General features: G+C 31.3%; 1 protein-coding gene across 1 annotated transcript in view; it reads left to right on the forward strand.

Moving 5' to 3' along the window:
• LOC145261143 (protein FAM135A-like) overlaps nucleotides 1–21,162 on the forward strand; it is a 567,493-nt gene that overhangs the window by 286,520 nt on the left and 259,811 nt on the right. Inside the window, exon 3 of the mRNA XM_080119438.1 lies at nucleotides 5,994–6,076. Within this exon, the coding sequence (XP_079975564.1) occupies nucleotides 5,994–6,076 (83 nt within the window). The remainder of the gene's footprint in view (nucleotides 1–5,993; nucleotides 6,077–21,162) is intronic.

The raw sequence follows: 21,162 nt of genomic DNA on the forward strand, positions 1-21,162 counted from the left end.
CTAAAAATCAGAACAGTTCATCAAATTGATGCAATTGTCAGCAGAGTTATCAGGACCTGATGATCCAGAGCTTCGTGATTTAGTTATGTCTTTAATGGTACATGTGTGTGTGTGTGTGTGTGTGTGTGAGAGAAATGGCACTAACCTTATTTGGGTTTAACTGGCTTCCTTCGAAGGAGAAAGTTCCATGGGAGTATAAAATTCACAAGCAGTCCCTAGTCGCATATCTATCCCCATTAGGGGAGATGATGACATTAGGTTTTTGCAACTCTTGCAGGGAGGCGTCGACGTCCTACAAAATTGGTCACTCATTTTAGTAGTGGCAAAGCACAACGTTGCTTAACTTCAGTGATCTGACAGGAACCAGTGTGTCAACGTGATTATGCTGTACATAGTCTAACCTCAACATAATTGTTTGATTATGTGATAAGATGTTTCTTACTAATGTGCGTTTTTCAAAATTTTCGACTACTGTGGAATTTCCATGGGTTTTGTTAGTAAAAACTATCAGCAAAATGACTGGATTCAGCATTAAATAATCTGATAAGGGTTGATATGCTGTAAAACAACATTAATCAGAGGAATAGCATTAGAATTTAAGTAAAATAGAGCATAACAATGCAATTATGTTTATGAAATCTATGCATTGCTTATAAGAAGATTCCTATAAAGAAATTCTATTTTTACAACAAAGATCGCTTATGTTTGAATTCAGTTTTTGAAACATGAAGTAAATCATAAATCTATGACGTCACATCAAAGCTATAATTGTTTCTTTATGGTAATGTTTAAAGTTCTGTTTAAAAGGAAGTTCAAATAGTGCAGTTGCTAGAAACTCAGACTGAAGATCTGAAGGCTTTAGTTTCGATTTTCAGTCATGGCATCTACTTTATTTGTTGGAAATTTATTATTCATGCAATATTTTGCATTTCAAAAAGTAGTTAGGATCTCTGTTTCGATATGAGACAAATTCTGCAATGTTTAAAAGAACATTGTAACTAATTGAAAATTGTGACTAACGGACAAAATTTCTATAAGATTGGGTAAATTATTGACATCTTATTATAAAAATGCCCCCCCCCCCAATTGTTATACAAATAAACCTTACTTTAATATAAAAACTTATAGTACATGTTTTCACTTCTCCTTTTCATGTGTGAACTTTTGCAGTATATGACCAGCTAATGCAGTAAGTTATTATATATTAGAATTCATACGGAATTTTAAAATATTTACTTTTTAGTTTTCCTATGGAAAATTGAAAGAATCTTAAGATGTTCATATTTTAAATTTTCGAAGAGTTAAATTAGATAAAGCAATCTATTTGAAAAACCTTTCAATGTTTAGCGAGCAGTCACTCAATCTTATCACGAAAACAAAATATTTAATCAATCTAAATAGGTTATATATACATTGCAATAATGAATACAAGTAATTGCAATTTCTAAATAAACGCCAATTTTTCATTTGCTTTAAAAAATACTTATGTATAATTTATTGGCCAAACTGACCGTAACTGTTTTCTGCCAATAATTGCTGTCTTAGTTGTTGGTCACTTCTGTCAGTTTCAATTAGAAAATAATTTTGTTATAGCTGAACTGAATTAGTTTTGACATTACATATTTACTGGAGCAATTTATTTGCTATTTACCAGGCAGACTTCGTTATTATATTGTCGAAAGTCATTTAAAATTGTAAGGAGTGTTTGCCAATGATATTCATATGCATTACTTTAAATAATCTTTCATAATATTGTCCTATGATTACATATTGTAAAATATTTTAGTGCGCGAGCACACACACACACACACACACACACACACACACACACACACACACACACTAGCAGGCCACTCTGTGTTGCCTGGTCATAAAATGTACTTAATATGCTTAAATACATTTTAATTCATGCAGATTTCATATTTATTATAGAACCAATACTCTATTGTATATTATATTGTGTCCAATATATAGTAGTGATCTTAAAAGTAAAAAAAAAAAAAAAATTGACTTGAGTGCCATCAGTTAGAATCAAAACCAAAATGTATAGCTCTCCAGCCTTAGTCATTACCGTTTGAGCTAAATCCACATGCATACAAAAACTTTTAAAAGTAACGTTAAAGATATAAATGTATATTTGTGCATGTGTAGAAATAACACCTTTAGTTGACTTATGCCCGACAAGTTCCAATTTTATTAAATTTTGTCCTCTTATCAGCTATTTTTATCGGCTATAAACAAAATTAAATTCCTTCCACAGATCCAAATTCCCTTATCAAGTTTCAAGTCTATAGATAAAAAAAATTGAGAGGAGTTTGGTAGAAACCGTTCCTTACAAGGACGAAGAAGGTCACATATACTAGCAGGGAGACTCGATGTTGTCTGGGATTGAATGAGGATTGACAAATATTCCACCCTCCCATACTTTATTTTCACCCATTTTTTTAAAAATCAAATTGATTGATTGATTGCCTGCTCTAATTAGGGATCCCCTCTCCAGAAATGTATCGAGAGGAAGCTTCACATGCCTCCCTGAAGTGACTTAGTTCTCAATATATTTTAGTTTACATTGCACTGTAGAGAATTTACTGTTTTTATAAAATGCTGTAAAAAATTAGCTTCACTTAAACTTTAAAATGCAAAAGTCAAGTATCATGGTTTGATTATGCTCTAAAAAGAAGCATTCATTTTGAACACACCCTTGTCTTATAAAAGAATCTACAGTTGATTTTATAGGCTGTGTGATTAGTGATAAAACTTCTCAAATGCACATGTGATGTTAGGTTGTATAAAAGTGTTAACTTTTGGGAAAATTGGATTTTCGTATTTAATTGGATTTTTTCGATTTTCGATACTTACCCGACGCATTCTTATAAAAAGACTACATAAAACACTCCTAGCCACATAACGTACAATTGTGTGAAATTTGAAAAAAATTGCCACAGTCGTTTCAGTTCACACACGCGCACACACTTCCTTATATAGTATTCTTAAATATTAACTATTATTTTTACCTACAGACACTAGTGTTTCATGCTTTCGCAATCATCAGTGTAGGAAGTTATGAATATTGCTGGTGAGGAAATTTGAATTTGAACAGTCACCCATGACTCCAGAGGCTAGAACCTGGTCTCTAGACAATTATTAAAATTAAAGGAAATTAAACAGCTATAAATGTCAAATGCAGGCATGTCATAGGAAACCGTCAAAGAGCATTCTACGGCTGGGTGTTGGAATGTTACATAGTTGACTGTTTTTTTCTTAATTCACCAGACAGGGCTCAACTTTAATTACTTAAAGGATCTTATTGCTATAATATTTTTAAATAAATATGAACAATTAAATGTATACTTACAGACATTATTTCAATTGAAAACACAAAATAACTACTTGAAAACAATATATTTTACTATTAGAACTACCAAGCATTGCATGGGGGTGTTAATTTATGTAAATTATAGAGAAAAAAAAAAAATTACAACTAAATCTTAATATTGTAATTTGAAATGCCTAAGTTTAATTTAGAGTCAAAATCAGAATAAAAATAATTATGCCTCCAGGTGAGGATCGAACTCACAACCTCCATCTTTAAGTATAGCATGTGAACCGATCAACCTACAAGGACTGAATATAATTGGTGACATTATGATACTGTTATGTGAAAAGCTGATCTATCCATTTCAGGAATAGTGGACTTACGCAGAGACAATAAATACAGTTACTTCTAATACACTGTGGGTAGAAATTCATGGCAGTTATGGCCTCAGAATCATGACGTTTATTTTTGTAACATATTTTTGCTAATGCATTTCTTGTTAATTATGCCACTGTTTGTCCTAATTATTAGTGACCTGCAAGGCTATAACACTGGCGACAATAGATTCGAAATTTGAAAAGATGCATAAACCAGACTCTCCCTTTCTTTTCTTCAGATGTAAGTCAGTTGCTTATCAAAAAGGGAGAAGGGAAAGTAATAACTTAAAAAAAAAAAAAAAAAAAAATTGCATTGCATCATAATTTTTTTTTTTTAGTGTGCATGAGAAAAGGAGTAGATGGAAGTGATAAAGAAAAATCTCCTTCCAGTCCCTTTTCTTATTAATAGAATATTGATCCGGATTAAATATTAAAATTAATATTGATTGAAAATAATTTGGATTTTAATAAAAATGACCAATATTTGTTGTAAATTATTAACGAAAGTTATTTTTTTATGTAACACAGTAAAATGTTAATACTCAAAACAGTATATGGGGGAGGGCAGAGTTGCCTTTACTTTATATATAAGCTATAGGTTTTGTAAGCTTTGTCATACCAATCATTTTTGTGTTATTTAATTTTGAAAGACAAGTTTCAGCCTCTTTCAGTTTAAACAAGCTATTGATAATCTTAGGACACTCATACTTGCACAACAAGGACTTTCTCGCAAAGGAACCTCACATTTTCTAATCCAGTAATGCTTAAGTGCAGTGGCAAGGAGAAATCCAAGATGTTCATAAGCAATGTTGGACTACATATTATTTCTGAGAGTTTCCTTTTATTTATTTATTTTTTTTTTTACACTAGTAGCTCTACTAAGGCTTGAGAGCACTATTTCACCGATATTTGGAGGAAAGAGATTAATTCATACCGTTCTCAATGATATTATAGAAGTGACATTTTTACGATCACTGCCACGTCATAGCAGTTATCTAAGCATACACGACATCGACATCGCTTTACTTGAATGATCTGATGATACGCATTGCTTTAACAATACATATGTGACATGCAGTACCTTTCGTAAATGATAAAGTAAAGATGAAATCCAATTTCCAAAGTACTAGCTGGTAAGCTTATACTTTTCTTAACTCTATTTTTTAATATTTGCCAGGCATAAGTCAACTTTAAGTGCTTCCCAACACGTGTGCAAATATACATTTATTTATTTAAGTCAGTTAATTTGTAAAGTTTTGGTATGCATCTGGACTTTTCTCAGATCGTAGTAAATAATGCTGAAGAGCTAATGGACTTAGCTCGGTAATTCCATAGTAAGTATTATGCCACTTACACCCCTCTTTAGAAAAAGTGGAAATATAATATATAACTCTCTACATATCAGCAGATGTTAACTTTGTTTGGACCATTTTTTCCAATTAGTCTCAATTTGTTTGCAAATAAATAGAACGGAGGGGGGGGCTTGTTTGTGCAAATCTCAAACATGCTAACCCCTTTTTTTTCATACTCTAAAAGACTTTTTTATATTCATTTGATAAGGTAGAATGATAGACTTTCTAAGGTCATCAAACAAAATAATTTACTATATAGGATGGTAAATATTACAGAAAACCTTGTTTTCAAGTGGAAATAAGAAACATTTTTTTTTTTTTTTTTTACATAAATTCTTTTTACTAGTTCATCTTTTTCCTTCCTCTGGCCCATAGGATTTTTAATAAATCTGTATATACTATACATCTGTCAATTTTTGGTCAACAAACTTCAAACTTGATATATAGGGGATTTAGACCCGTGGAACAAATTTGAGGGGTTAAAATTGAAAAATTAGAATTTGCCAGGCATAAGAGTCAACTTTAAGTGCTCCCCAACACATGTGCAAATATACGTTTATTTAAGTCAGTTCATTTGTAAAGTTTTGATATGCATGTGGACTTCACTCAGATCGTAGTGAATAATGCTGGAGAGCTAAATGTTTTGGTTTTAAATCTAGCTGATGGTACCCTAGTCATATTTTTTTAAAACTTTTGAAGTCACAACTATATATTGGGTACAATATAATAATCAATAGAGAATTGGCTCTATAATAATAAATATTAAATCTGCGTAAATTAAAGTATCATATTTAAGCGTACTTTACTATCAGGTAATGCCAGGTGGCCTGCTAGTATGTAATAAACATCAAACGTCATTGTCATTATTTTTATTTGTGAACATTTTAAAAATTTGTTTTATATAGTCATGATTTTTTAGTTTAATATATCAATTATTTTTCTTTGCAGGATAATATGTTTGAATTGCAAGCCACTTTGGAGTTTTCTGTGGAACTTGGGAAATTCTACAATGTGGATCTTTTCCAAAGAGGGTAATTATTTTAATTTTACAATCCTTTGACAAAAACGGTTTTCATACTTGTTTTCTGCCAAATTGTCTTTTAATCAACCATAAACTCTTTGTACTCCAACATTACTTAAAATATACTTTAATAATTAAGATATATCTCATTAATTGGGAGTTGTTTGGAGTATGACCTTCCACAATGCTTAAAATTTTTGGATCAGCCTGAGCAAATAAAATAGCAAAAAATAGTAGCTGCAACGGCTTATTTTGTTTGGGATGAGGTACACCATTTTCACTATAAATAATGTATAGTGTGTTAATCGTAAATAAATCATCAGTACAAATAACTTTGGAATTTTTTTTATTTTATTTAATTTCCATTGTTGAAAAAAACAATTAAACAAAATTCAATCTTTAAAAATTTCTGTTTATATAAAAATCTAATTCTTGGTTCGTTCGTTATTCATAGTCTAAATAACCACTGGGCTGATTACTTTGACATTTTGGTATATGTTTACTGTACCCATGCGTGTTTTTATATATCTCTTTTTAATTATACCATTATACTTAATTTTTCTTTAATAAATAGGTGGTTTTCTTTGTAACGATGTAGCCATTTTTTCATTTGGGGACATATATTTATCAGCGCATGCCGTCACGTGACATCACTAAAAGGAACTTTTAGTCTCACTACGGCAGGCCGGCAAGACATGAGTTTAGGTGGAAAAATAATCTTGAACCCTTTATCGCATAAAAGGAACTAAATTCCTGTAGTCACCGTTACATTATCATGAAAATAATGTAAACATTTTGTAAATAATTTTAAACAATTAACATCTTTTTTTTTTTTTTAATGGTGAACAATATTAATAGAAATATTAAGTTATCGGAACATATAAAACAAATTTAAATATGAATAGAACTTTTTATAATTGTAAACTATGAAAACCTTTTTATTTTAATTAAAAGCAATATAAATAGAACTTTTTATAATTTTAAGTAATGTGATTTTTTTTCTAATTCAAAATTGAATCACGTGATTATTATTGCAATTTATTAATTTTCACGTGTATTCTCTTTCAATTATTTTCAATTTTTTGGAATAAATTTGAAATTTATTACTTTTTCCTTCTTTCAAAATTAAAATGTAAAAAGGTTTAAATTGTTTGTTAAAAATTAAAATTGGAAAAGGTCCGTGAACAATATTTCTTTCAAAATTATTTAAAAAAAAAACTATTTTGTTGTATAAAATTAAGTTAAAAACTCTGGCCACCACAAATAAATAAAAAATTATATTGCTCAATATTCATAAAACTATGTATTTGCGGAAAATTTAAATGCAATATTCATTTTCAGCATATCCGAAAACCGTTTAAAAGGTGTAAGATGGAAACCAAGCAAAAATTTACCATGTAAAATTATAAAAAGTTTGTTACTTATGTGTTTATGGTACCATGCTAAAATAATGTTATTTCAAAAGCCATTCTTAACATAGGGAGGGTGTTTTATAACTATTCTGTGCTTTTCAATGATAAAAAGATATTGTGAACCTTGAATACAACCTAAAAAATAAATAATATAGCACGGTACCAAAAATACATTAGCACCAAAGTTCTATTTATATTGTTAAAAATTAAACATAAAAAATTTAAAAAAATGTGTATCTTGGTGAAAATTAAATAATAAAAAAGAAGGTTTATATTGTTTAAAATTATAAACAGTTTTATTTATATTATTTTAAAACTTTTTTTAAAGAGGGAGCGCTTCTACACTATCAGAACGAAATTTTGTAGTCAATAAATGGAGTTTTCAGGAAAGAAAACGATGGTTTATACTGATTTTATTTTTTTGCTAATCCTAATAAATTACAGCGTTAGCTTCCAAATTATGCAGTCGAAACTACCTGAATATTACTGAATTATTAAGCTAAACAACTGTAATCGCGTAAGCAGGTGAAAAATTGCAGCCATTTTTTATATCGATATGGAAAATTACCTCCCTTTTGAACTCTACTGTGTCTTACATAAGCAAATACAATCGTTTTCTTGAAATTCTATTTTTATTTGTTTTAATAAATAATTTTCTACCTATCGATTTTCGTAATTTTTGGGGGTATAATCATCTTAAAAATACGAGGAAAAGATAGATACCATTGTTTTCATATAAAATTCAGTATTACGATTTCCGAAATTTCGTCCCAATAGTGTAGGAGTGCCAAAAATAGTTCTGTTGTAAATGAATAAAAAAAACTGTTTATTCTTTTAAAAAAGTTAAAAAAAATATGTATAAAAAGTGTTTCTTCCTTTTTTAAAAAAGTTGTTTTCATATTGTTTATATTTTTAAAAAAAGAAGTTCTGCTTATTTAAAACTGTTAACTTCTGAAATGCCAATATCATTGCTTTTATATTGTTGGCATAGTAACACAACGATGATTAGTGAGTTTTGTTCCTTTCATGTAATAAAGGGTTAGAGATTATTTTTCCACCTAAACTCCAGTCTTGCCGCGAATCGACCATTGTGGACCATCTTTTTACTATTCAGGAAATTAAAGATTCAATTAGATTCCTATTTCAGTCACCTAAATTATTTAGTGTAAAATGAGTTTAGGAATTTATATTCAAACCTAAATATTATTTTTACTTAAAAAATAACATTAATACACTAAGTTAGGTAAAATTTGCAGAGAATGCTCTGGCTCTGCTTTATGGTTGTTGTAAGAATGGAATGGAAATTTAAATTTCGCTCCCTTTTAAATTCTGTACATTTTTACATTACATCCAATCAGCTCATTGTTCATATTCGACATGTCAACTTTTATAGGTTTTCGGGTATGCTAACAAGGTTAGGGGTGTCTATTCCGACAGCCGTTCTTAACATGGGGAGATTGGGGGTGTCTATTCCAAGAGCCGTTCTTAACATGGGGAGTTTGGGGGTGTCTATTCTGGGAGCCGTTCTTAACATGGGTAGATTGGAGTGTTTATTCGTTGTAAACGTTCCGACAACCTATAAATGTCGACATTTCCAATGTGAATGGTAAGTTGGACTTATGTAAAAAATAACAAAAAGATATACCAAACTGACTTTTCGTTTAAAAATGGAATTATATCCCTTTCGTTAATAATTTTTTTTTTTTTTTTTAATATTTCCTGTTTTCTATATATGAAGTACAATTGTTGAATGTTATTTTTTGATTATATTCGTTTGGGGGAGGTACATTAAAAAAAAAAGATCAAAACAGAGCGAAATTTAAGTTTCCGTTCCATTTTTACATCAACCGTAAAACAGTGCATACTCCAAGTTTTATCGTAAGTTATAAATATCTAGATCTACTTACGTTATATTAGAAACCGAGCGAGCAACCCATAAAAATCTGGTAGCAGAGTGTCAAATCTGCTTAAAATATTGAAAAAAAAAAAAAAAATCCTCTCCCAAACAGACTGGCAATAATTTGGTTTTGTCCTTCCCTTGAGTGTTTCTAATAAGGGGGATTGATTTACTAGGATTTGTATTAGAAGCTGAGCACTTATTAAAATTATTTAATTGTTGAATTTTTTGCATTTTGGTTAAATTTGTTAGTTTGCAATCGCTGATAGCCCACTCAAAAAATTGAACAATAGACGAAATTAAAAAGAATGGTTAGGGTTCGACCGGCAATCATCAGATTTAGCCCAGTGTTGTTCAAATGTTGAAACACTAAATCAAAATTTTATTTATTTTTTTTGCATAATTAATTAATGATGGGAGTATTTTTTCTGTTTATTTTCTTAACATCTGTTGACAAAAAAATTACTTGTACATTCTCTTGAAAAAAAAATCAAACTTTTCTCTACTTTCACCTAACTATTTACAGTGTTCATATAAAGCATCCATCTTTTCTTTTTATAATAAAAATTCTGTTTTCAAAAAGAAACGTTTACTACCAACTTTATTCAAAATAAAAAAAATGCAAGTTTTCCTGAAAAAAAAAAACAAACTTTCACCTAACAATTTATGGTAAAAAAAATTCATCTTTTCTTGGGGAAAAAACAACTTTTATTGATAAAAAAATTGAAAAATAATAAAAGTAAATAAACAATACAAAATGCAATTTTTCTTGAAATGTGTTCCATTTTAACAAACTGAGCCACAGCAACGCGTGGCCGGGTACAGCTATGTGTGTGTGTGTGTGTATATATATATATATATATATATATTAGTGGTGGGATGATTAATCAGAATCGTTAATCATAAGAATCATGTATTTTGGGGGGAATCGGAATCGCATCGTTAAAAATACCTTATATTTACAATTCTTTCATTACGATTTTCTTATATTTTTAAGTTGAACTGTTTGTTTGAAGTGAGATTAATACTGTCAAAAATTTATGATAAAAACGTCATTGAACTTTTCATAATATATTTAATATGATGTACAAGAATTTATTAACTACTTTAAAATTAATCTTTATTTATCTTAAAGAGTTTTCTTATTCCGTCACATGCATAGGCGCTGTCTGTCTGTTTCGAAACTTCGAGGCCCATGATTAGTTATCTGTTCGCACTAGTGCAAAACTTTAGGGACCGCGAGGTAACATTGTTTTCATTTATGAGCGAGTTTTATTTAACAGCCTAACTACATCAGTTCCATAAAAAAATTAATGAATACTTAACCCTTAGAGAAAAAAGAGCATAGGTAAATGTTTCCCAACCCCTAAGAAAAAATAAAAAGGTTGTCAGAAACAGCATTAAGGCGGAAGTGATTTTGAAAGTTCAATAAATAACTTTTATTTAATAATAGAAATAAACAATTACCAAAAATTTACTTTTTTATGTAGAAATAAAGGGGTAAATTAAGACATTAAATAAGAATAAACATTAAAGGGTGATAAGTATATATATATATATATATATATATATATATATATATATATATATAAAAGTGAACGTGTCTGTGTATCTGTGTGTGCATTTCCCTACACAATAACTATGTCAATTTTTAGTCTACAGACTTGAAATTTGATATACAGGGTACTGAGATTTGGGAAAATCGATGTGATAAGTTTTTGGCCAGAAGTTTGGCTGTTAAGGGGTCAAAGTTCAACGATTTGACCGCTGAGAACTCTACCAAACTCCTCCGCCAATTTTGGGTCTAAACAATTGAAATTTTAGATATAGGTTCCTTGGACATGGATATAACTTAACTTGATTTGAGCCCAAAACAAATGTTTAGGGGTCATAATAGGGGTCAAAGTTAAAAAAAAAAAAATTGACCTCTGCGGTCTCTACCAAATTACTCAGACAATTTCTGGTCTAAACATTTGAAATTTTACATAAAGGGTATTCAGAGATAGGACAAGCTTTTTAATCGGTTTGGGTCAAAAACTTTTAGTTACCAATATATAAATGTATGTATCTATGTCTGTTTGCATGTCTGCCTTAAACTTTCGACAGAGGCAACGGATTTTACCAAGATCAGTATCATTTTGAAGTTCGACCATTCAGATGACAAATATGGAAAAATTGGCTGAAAACATTAATATCTTCACCTTCGTTTGAGCACTTTACTACAGGAGGGGATTGCTTTTTTTCACTGATATTTTTAAGTCATCCTTCATCTAGCCTTAATTTAAACATAAGTCACTTTCGGTTTGGCAGTGGTCGTAACAGCAAAGACGTCAGTTTTTTTTTTTTCCGGTCTTTTCCTCTTTCGCGGTACGGGTTCTTTTTCTATTTAAAAAAAATTTTTTTTTTATTTTTTTACGTGGAGGTCACCACTTATCAAGGCCCAGAAGCCACTCGGGGATAAGGGTTATTGTGTGTACAGTAATCAATGGGATAGTATCGTAGTAATAGTTTGTATCGGAGATTTGATAAAGTGTCATTACTTAAGGGGGCGGTTCATCAGGAATTTGTTTATGTTGGACTTGAAGACATCCAAGTTGAAGTCAGGAGGGAAACAGGCAAGCAGCAGAGAGTTCCACAGGTGTGCAGTTCTAAGAAAGAAGATTTGTTCATGGAATCTACGTTTTGATTTAGGCACAGATAAAAAGTAGGGAAAATTATTGACAGTAGTTTCAGCTAGACACGTGTTTTTCGAGAAAGATTGGCGAGGGGGGACCAGAGATTGGGCCTCAGACGAGCACTTGCCATGGAAATAACGATAAAACAAAGATAGGCTTGCAATATCTCTTCTGTGGGAGAGAGGTTGCAGGGAAGAGAAAAGGGCATCCCCCACTAAGTCACAAAGTCTATTTTGTACTCTGTCAAGGCAGGATAGGCTGTTTTTAGCAGCTTCTTCCCAGATGTGGCAGCAGTATTCCATCCTTGGACGTACTTGGCTTTTATATAGATAGAGAATTGCATCATTAGTGAGATATCTTCTGGAGCGGTAGAAGGATCCCACCATTTTCCGAACGACCTTGGCCACAAACTTGATGTATGTGTTCCATTTCAGATCAGAAGTAAAGGTCAATCCCAGAAACTTATCAAAACATGGAGCCTCCCCTAGATGAGAGCCATCCATTTCAATTGATGCCAGATGGGGATCAGAGCATTTATGATGTAAAGATAAGAGCTTGGTTTTAGGTGCATTAAAGATAACCAGCCACCTCTTACCCCCTTGTACCACGTGCTCAAGATCAGAGGAGAGAGAATCGGAGAGAACTTTGTCGTTTTATTTTGAAGTAGGGTATGGTAGCACTTCCAAGAGTATCATTGATCAATAACTTTCTTATTCTCTCTTTCCTGACGTGTAGCATGTTCTGCAGTGGGGGATAAAAAGTGTCCTGTTATTTTAAAGTTATCCCCCTTTACTATCTCTTTTTTTCTTCTCACATAGAAACAACTTCGATTTTTTCTTTCCTTTTCTCCCCCCCTTTTTTTTCTCTCCTATCAATCATAATGATAATCTATCAAAAAAAAAAAATATTTGGTTAAAAAATGGATAACATGCAATTAACCATACTGAAACCAACAACCTTTTAGTTTCTAAGAATTTACAATTGGTTGATGGATTTAATTAAAAATTTAATCATAATAAATTAAATATACCATCTAGGGTTCCCTGATAATTAAATTGTCTTTATAATTCGTGTAAACTTACTTCCAACTAAATCTAAAATTCGAAACCTTAGAGTACAGAGCTACCCACTTTTTTCTTCTTGCCAAAATATGGTGAGTTTTACTCCTGACGAAAGTCAGGGGTTACATCGACTGAAATGTTGTGCAGATAAAACTCAAGATGAGAACAATTGTCCGATTAATCTAAATAATACATACTTTTAATATATTGAAAACCAAGCTTCTCTCATTTTATCTCCAATGCTCAGATTCTTACTTTGCTCCAGTTTAAATGGATGGTACCTCCCTTGAGGATGTGCCCTGTTTTGATAAACTTTTAAATGCAGACCTAAAGTAGAAAACTTACCTCAGATCTGTCGCAAAGGTTGTTGGGAGTCGCTCCAAAAAGTATCTCCTATATATATATGTCCTAAGGTGCAGTACTGTTGCCACATCGGTGGAGGTGTGCCACTCAGAGCACTCTCTCCTGGCTTGACCAAGTAGAAATCTAGTGGAGAGTATCCTTTTCTCATCCCTACAGCCTCTTTCTTGTAGAAGAGATGTTGCATGTCTCTTTTTGCTCTATCATTATTTTCCATGGTAGATGCTCGACTACGTTTCAATTTTTGGTTCTCCTCTGTAAAATAATTCACAGCAAAAGCTCCTCTATCTACAACCACTGTAAGGAATTTTTCTTTCTTCCTTTGTAAACTTGGAGCTAAACGGAATTTCTGTGAGCAAAGTTTCTTTCAAAGAACTTTGTGGAATGCAGTGAATACTACAGGATTGCCTCCAAGCTGACTATAGCATGGTCGTTTTCAAGTCCAATATTAACAAATTCTTGTTGAGCTATTCTTGTAAGTAATCAGATTCTGCCCAGATTCAATTCCTCGTCTGTAATCCTCAAAGTGTTAGTCTCAGCATCCACCTGATACACACCTTGTTCTTGGATGGCCTATAGGCATTAACAGTGATGTGTTTGTAAAATAAATAAATAAATAAATAATATAGTTTCAGCTTCAGGTAGACAAATACCAAATTTCTATTTGCTAATAGATTATTATTATTATTGTTATTATTATTATTATTATGTTACTATTACTACGGCTGCTGCTGCCGCCACAGTAGCAGCAGCAAATGAGTAAAATTCTTACATTTTTCCCAGGAAATAGCTTGGGGTGAAGAATGAAAACAAATCTCATGTTGATAGACAATCCTTGTGAAAGTTTTATGCTCTTTCGACCTCTTGTTCTTAAATTGGGGTGAAAGGTCATTGCTCTGCATACATTGGTTTCTTTGTTTCTATCTTTCTCACTTGTGTTTAGTTTTCATGGTTTTGTTTGTCAGTTTTTTATTTTTTATTTTTTTACTTCAGGGGGTTTCAACCCTTATATTTGGACACATTTGTTTCCAAACTCTAAAGTCTTTTCAATCTGTGTTTATGGATTTATTGTAATAACCATGCCATCATCAGTAACGAGGTGCCTTAAATAAGTTTCCAGACATTTTTCATGTGGGCACTTTTAGTGATAGTATACACATGAAACTCTAGTTTCCTTTGAGGTGATCTCTGGCTGTATACACTTGTATTGTTCTAACTTCTGGAAGGCCCCATGGAAGTCCTCTTTTGTGAGTGTGTCAAGGACCCTCGTCACAGCCTCTTTATGTCTTCAATTATCTCATAACGACAGCTTCTAAGGTTTTCCTTAAGTTTAGAGAATAACCAAAAGTCATAGGGAGCAAGGTCTGGACTATAGGGAGGATGAGGAACTGTCTTGATGCCTATCTTGGTCAAATAGTCTGTGACAAATTTTGTAAATCTTCCACATTTTCAGTTCCTCACGAATAATTGTGTGTACAGTTCCCACACTGACATCAAACTGTGCACTTATCTCTTTAGACACATGACGGTCATTATTCATGAAATTCTTTATTTGGCCAATCAACTCCGCTGTTTTGACTTCTTTATTCTTCCCTACCTCTCATCATCCCTCACAGACTCCCTGCCTTCCTTGAATCTCTTATGCTATTCAAAAACTGATGCTCAGTTCATGCAAGATGTTTCGAAAGCAATATGAAACATCCGATATGTTTCTCTGGTATTTTTTTCCAAGTTTTAAGCAGTATTTTATTGTGTATCGTTCTTCTAAAGTGTCCTTATGTCCAGATTGCATTTTTGAAATTCACCAGCTTTTGAAATTCATAAGGCTTTATAGGGTGTATTCCAATTCCTGCTGTAGCTGTTCATTTGAACCTGAAATCATAAAAATTGGTCAGTCATCTCATCAGATGTAAAGCAATAACATACTGAATTTTTAAGAGTCTTGAATAATTTTAAATGCCTGTACAAAAAAAGTTGGAAATATATTGAAGGCACCTCGTATAAACCATAGCACACAAAATACTACAATGGAACATAAGAGGCACTAAAATTAATCTTTAAGAAATAATACTTCTCATCCAAATTTTCTGCCCGACAATAATCTGCTTACCTAAAACAGAATGACATAATATAAAACATTCATCATACAACCACATAAACAAAAAATCAAACAGCCATTGGTGGATCATCATTAATTATCAATATAACTTGAAGCATAATTTTTTTTTTCCAAAATTACTGAATTCAGCATTAAATAACCTCAAAAACTGTTGACATGCTGTAAAATAAAACAAACCAACCAAACACCATTAATAAATATTGAAGATATAAAGAACCTGGAACTTAAACCCTTTTACTAAAATTACTTGATTTATGAATGACCCAAAAAAGATTGATATGCCATAAAACAAAACAACCAACAATAATTCTACCATCTTTGAGATAAAGGAGAGATGAAATTATATTAAACTGCTGTGAACCCTTGGAGCAGAAATGTTCCTATTTACTTGTCTCCTCACGAGGGCAGAGTTAGACACAAAGGTCGGTTTTTAATGTGAGAGAAGGAACAAAAATAAAACTTGTTTCAGTTGTGAAGGATTTCTCCTTCACTAACCGAGAACAAAAAATTGAAGTAGCATCAGAACAGATACTACACTTTGATCTTGGCCTGAGAAATGTTTAGATAGCGATCAAATATGTTGTGGACAATCTGCCTAGAGTTCATGTTAGTGTTGTTATTAAGATATGGAACCAGTAGATAATTTATGTTTTATACTGGCTTTATTGGCCAAAGGCAGGTCAGATTAGTGCTGGAAAGGGAAAATGACTTTGAACTTACCATTATATGCTAGTGTAAAAGAAAATCTTTATTTTTCTCCACATGATATAAAAGAAAACGGAGACAGATTTTCGAGAGCAAACAAACATAAACGCACAGTTGATCCTAATTCTTTAAGGATGTTCAGACGTGTTAAATTATGACTCTTTCACCATCTATGATAACAGTTGTGGAAAAGTCAACGAATAGGTGTGAGACTAGATTGTTACTCATTGTAAATAAAGCAATAATCTTTTTAATCACCTAACATTCCCCTTGGGAATAGTATGTTTGTCATGATAACACCCTTCCAGGTATTACCTCATTCGTTGGCAGAGTATTATAGTATTTTTGCCATGATATCATCTTCCCAAACATAGTAGGTTTATTTACCATGATACTATTTTTGTAGCCTATAGAAAAAAATATCACATATATTTGCATTTGTATAAATAAATAAGACGGTCACTTTGTCAGGTATTTTGTCACATCAGGATTCTTCACTGAAGCCAGACGTAGTAAGTGTTGATGATGAGGCTGCATAATAGGTGAATGTTGATATATTTTAAGGAATTGAAAGATTACAAGTTATTTAAAGCAAAGAAAATGCGGTGGGGAGATACAAAAGGGGTTGGTCTTTTTGATATGCATTACATTAAAATTCAGTTAAAAACAGGAAACTCTAATTTTCAATCTTGGGTTGAATGACAAGTAGGAATTTATAACTTGTATTGCTATCCAACATTTTAAGAGTTAAAAATTTTTTTTTTTTTTTTTTTTTGCATCAATCAAATAAATAAACAGAATTCATCAGAAATATAAATGACTAATATACACTCTAATAAACATTAAAAAATGCTTTGGTAGTGTTCACACTTGTTATATATATATATATATATATATATATATATATATATAACTAAAATATAAATGCAGAAGTTAGGCCCATTTCTCACGGTAAGTGAAAACATTTTATTTCAAGTTAATTCAACTTCACACAATAGATAAACCTATTTTTTGTACTAATGTGATATCAGAAAGTTAACTAATTTGGATATTGATTTTGAAAAAAACATTTTATTAACTATTTTTAATTCATCGATTGTTTTAATTTTAATACAAATAGATTTTTATTTTTTAAAATACTGATTCTTCAGGCTAGAGTTCTAACGTTTTTTTGTTTTTTGTAACTGTCTTCAGAGTTGTAAATCAGGAGTTTAATTATTTTAAATTTTATTTTTATTTCATTACTAATATAATTAAGTCATGGTGAATATCAAAGTATACATGAATAAGTGAATGTATAGAAAACCGAGCAAAATGCTATGTCATCAAATATGTAAAAAATATTTGCGTTACCACGAGTATCAAATCAACACTTAAGAGATCTCCATGGTATTGATAGCGTGTTCTTAACAGTCAGACATTTTTTATGATGGATCAAATTTGTGTGTGTGTGTGTGTCATATTTGTGAGATTAGCGTTTCTAGTCAAGAGTGTCGTATGGAAAGGTTTATGGTACATTTTTCAGGATATATATGTATAAAGTCAAGAAAATGACTCTAAAAAGGTGTATGTTATGAATGTTTAATAGATGTTTCTAGAACAGAATTCATCAAAATATATAAATAACTAATATACAGTCTTTGACACCATCCTTGCAGAGCTCTAACACATTTTTTTTGTATCATTGGAGTGAGTTTTAAAATCAGAAATTACTGGCCAAGGTTTTCATAACTCACATTCTAAACAAAATGTAAGTTCTTCCAAAACCTATTGAATAAGCAAGTTTTTAGTTTTTGATCTGTGATTAAAAATTAAAAAAAAAAAATCTTATTCTGTTCGAGAATTTTGTTTTTAATAAAACAACGTGCTGATACTTTCCATCTTAATGTTTCTAAAGGTCAGCCTCAGCTCTTTTTTAAAATGCCAATGAAAAATAAACCTCTTTTCTGCGATGAACCTTTTTGACGCCTGCAGTTTCAGCTTTGCTTCACCCAATGGCATTTTTGACAACATCTGTCTTATTGATCAGATTCATACAACAATGAACCATTGAAATGATGTGTCATTAGTTAATGTCTGACACAATCATGAGAATGAAAACTATTTTGGCAGACTGAGTGTATTTTGCTTTTCCATAAGTTTGATTTGTTCTAGTCTGCATAAAATAATTTTTAAAAGTCAGTGTTAAAAATAAAATAAAAACAATCTGTAACAGTCTCGATTTTAGTAGAATCGAGCACAAGGAAGAAATCAGTACTGTTAGATTTGGTAATGTTTGATTCTTAGTTTAATAAGTGTTTTACCCTATTGATTGCTTAAGAGTGTAACTTGGTGTCTCTCACCGTATGGACGTTTCTGGAAGGGCTACTATGTCCTAACACAGCATAACAAGCTCCCCAGTTATAAACAATAGGCGCAGCCCCTTTTAATGAAGGGGTTGATCTGTCATTTGCTTAATAGACCTTTCGTTGAAGTTTTGGCGTCAGATTAATTTTCTTGGCTGGGGGAACAATCTTACTGAAACTGGACGTTATTCATATATAAAAAATATAAAATTTATTGATTCATTTTGAAGGAACATCTATAATATAATTTTCACCTGTCTGTTCAAATGTATATATGCATGTATATATGTATGTCTGTCTACATAGGCGACGGATTTTCACAAGATTGGTATCGTTTTGAAGCTTGATACTTCGGACGATAAATATCGAAAAATTTGCTAAAAACATTAACTCCTTCACCCTCAACTGGGCCTACAGAGAGGGGTCGCTTCTTTTGCCGATATTTTCGAAAGTCATCCCCTCTTTTTGATTGACTAGCTTTAATTTAAACCATCACCACTTCTGGTTTGGTAATGGACGAAACAGTAAAGACGTCACTTTTTTTTTCACATTCTATTCATCCTTCGTGGTACGGAGTTGGAGCCTGCCTGCCTGCCTACTAACACTTTTTTTTTTTGCTCAGCACACACCTCTAAACACCCAGGCAACGGCGGGCACCCAGGCTATTTATAAATAACGCTAAAGTTGGCAGAGTTGGGTTCGTCTGATTGATTTGAACTGAGTCAAATTTTCAAATTAAATCCTCTCTTTTGTGATTATAGAAATAAAAGACACATGAATACACACGAAAGAGTAGAGAAAAACTTAACAAATCCCAGGTGACTAAATTGACATTTTGGTGATCCCTTAGAGTCCTTGATTTTATAAACATCTGTCAAACTTAGCTAGGATCAGATATGATTGATGACACACTTTGCCATTAATCGGTTACCTTTAGTGAAGTGAGAGATTTCATTCTTCACTGTTTTAATAACACCATGGTTTTACTCATCTCACCAGGAGTACAGAGAAAGTAAGGCACAAGGTTTTTAAATGTGAAGCTTCTTCACAAGGATGCTTATCATTGTGCCACAAGTGTACCCAATTAATTTCTAAATTTCCTGGGCTTTCATAAGTTAATAAGTAAATCATAATTGGGTGTATGTGGGTTAACTAAATTTGAGTTAGCTTAATTTTCTCTTAAGATTCACAGATTTTGTGTTAAACTGCTTTAAAAAAGCCATCTTTTGCCACAACTTCTAAATTATTATTTAGAACATTTCCTTTTTCTTTTCAATCCCATATTCTTATGTTATCATTATATTCTTATAATAATAATAATTATTTCTATACATATGTGCTCTTCTAATAACGTATTTTTGCTAATGGGGGATGATGGTGGCTTAGTGGTAACCAACACAAACTGATAACCTCAGTATGCCAAGTTAAAATCCAGTTTGTTCCACAGAATAATGTTAATCAAGCTAACACTTGACCTTGTGTCTAATCTCCTTAAGAGGAAGTAAATAAAATAGCACATTTTTGCTATTGTGTGTGTGTATATACATATATGCTAGTGTGTGTGTGTGTGTGTGAATATATATATATATATATATATATATATATATATATTCTAGTGAGTGTGTATATATATATGCTAGTGTGTGTACATATGCTCGTGTGTGTGTGTATATATATATATATATATGCTAGTGTGTGTGTGTATATATATATATATGCTAGTGTGTGTGTGTATATATATATGCTAGTGTGTGTGTATATATATATATATATGCTAGTGTGTGTGTATATATATATATATATGCTAGTGTGTGTGTATATATATATATATATATATATATGCTAGTGTGTGTGTATATATATATATATATATATATATATGCTAGTGTGTGTGTATATATATATATGCTAGTGTGTGTGTATATATATATATGCTAGTGTGTGTAGATATATATATATATGCTAGTGTGTGTGTATATATATGCTAGTGTGTGTGTATATATATATGCTAGTGTGTGTGTATATATATATGCTAGTGTGTGTATATATATATACTTGTGTGTGTATATATATATGCTAGTGTGTGTGTGTGTATATATATATATATATATATATGCTAGTGTGTGTGTATGTATATATATATATATATATGCTAGTGTGTGTATGTATATATATATATATATATATATGCTAGTGTGTGTGTGTATATATATATATATATGCTAGTGTGTGTGTATATATATATATGCTAGTGTGTGTGTGTATATATATATGCTAGTGAGTGTGTGTGTATATATATATATGCTAGTGAGTGTGTGTAGATATATATATATATATATATATGCTAGTGTGTGTGTATATATATATATGCCAGTGTGTGTGTGTATATATATATATGCTAGTGTGTGTGTGTGTGTGTATATATATATATGCTAGTGTGTGTGTATATATATATATGCTAGTGTGTGTGTGTATATATATATATGTTAGTGTGTGTGTGTATATATATATATGCTAGTGTG

This window comes from Euprymna scolopes, chromosome 3 (assembly GCF_053919585.1).
Source record: "Euprymna scolopes isolate OS-2025 chromosome 3, ASM5391958v1, whole genome shotgun sequence".
Lineage (NCBI taxonomy): Eukaryota > Metazoa > Mollusca > Cephalopoda > Sepiida > Sepiolidae > Euprymna > Euprymna scolopes.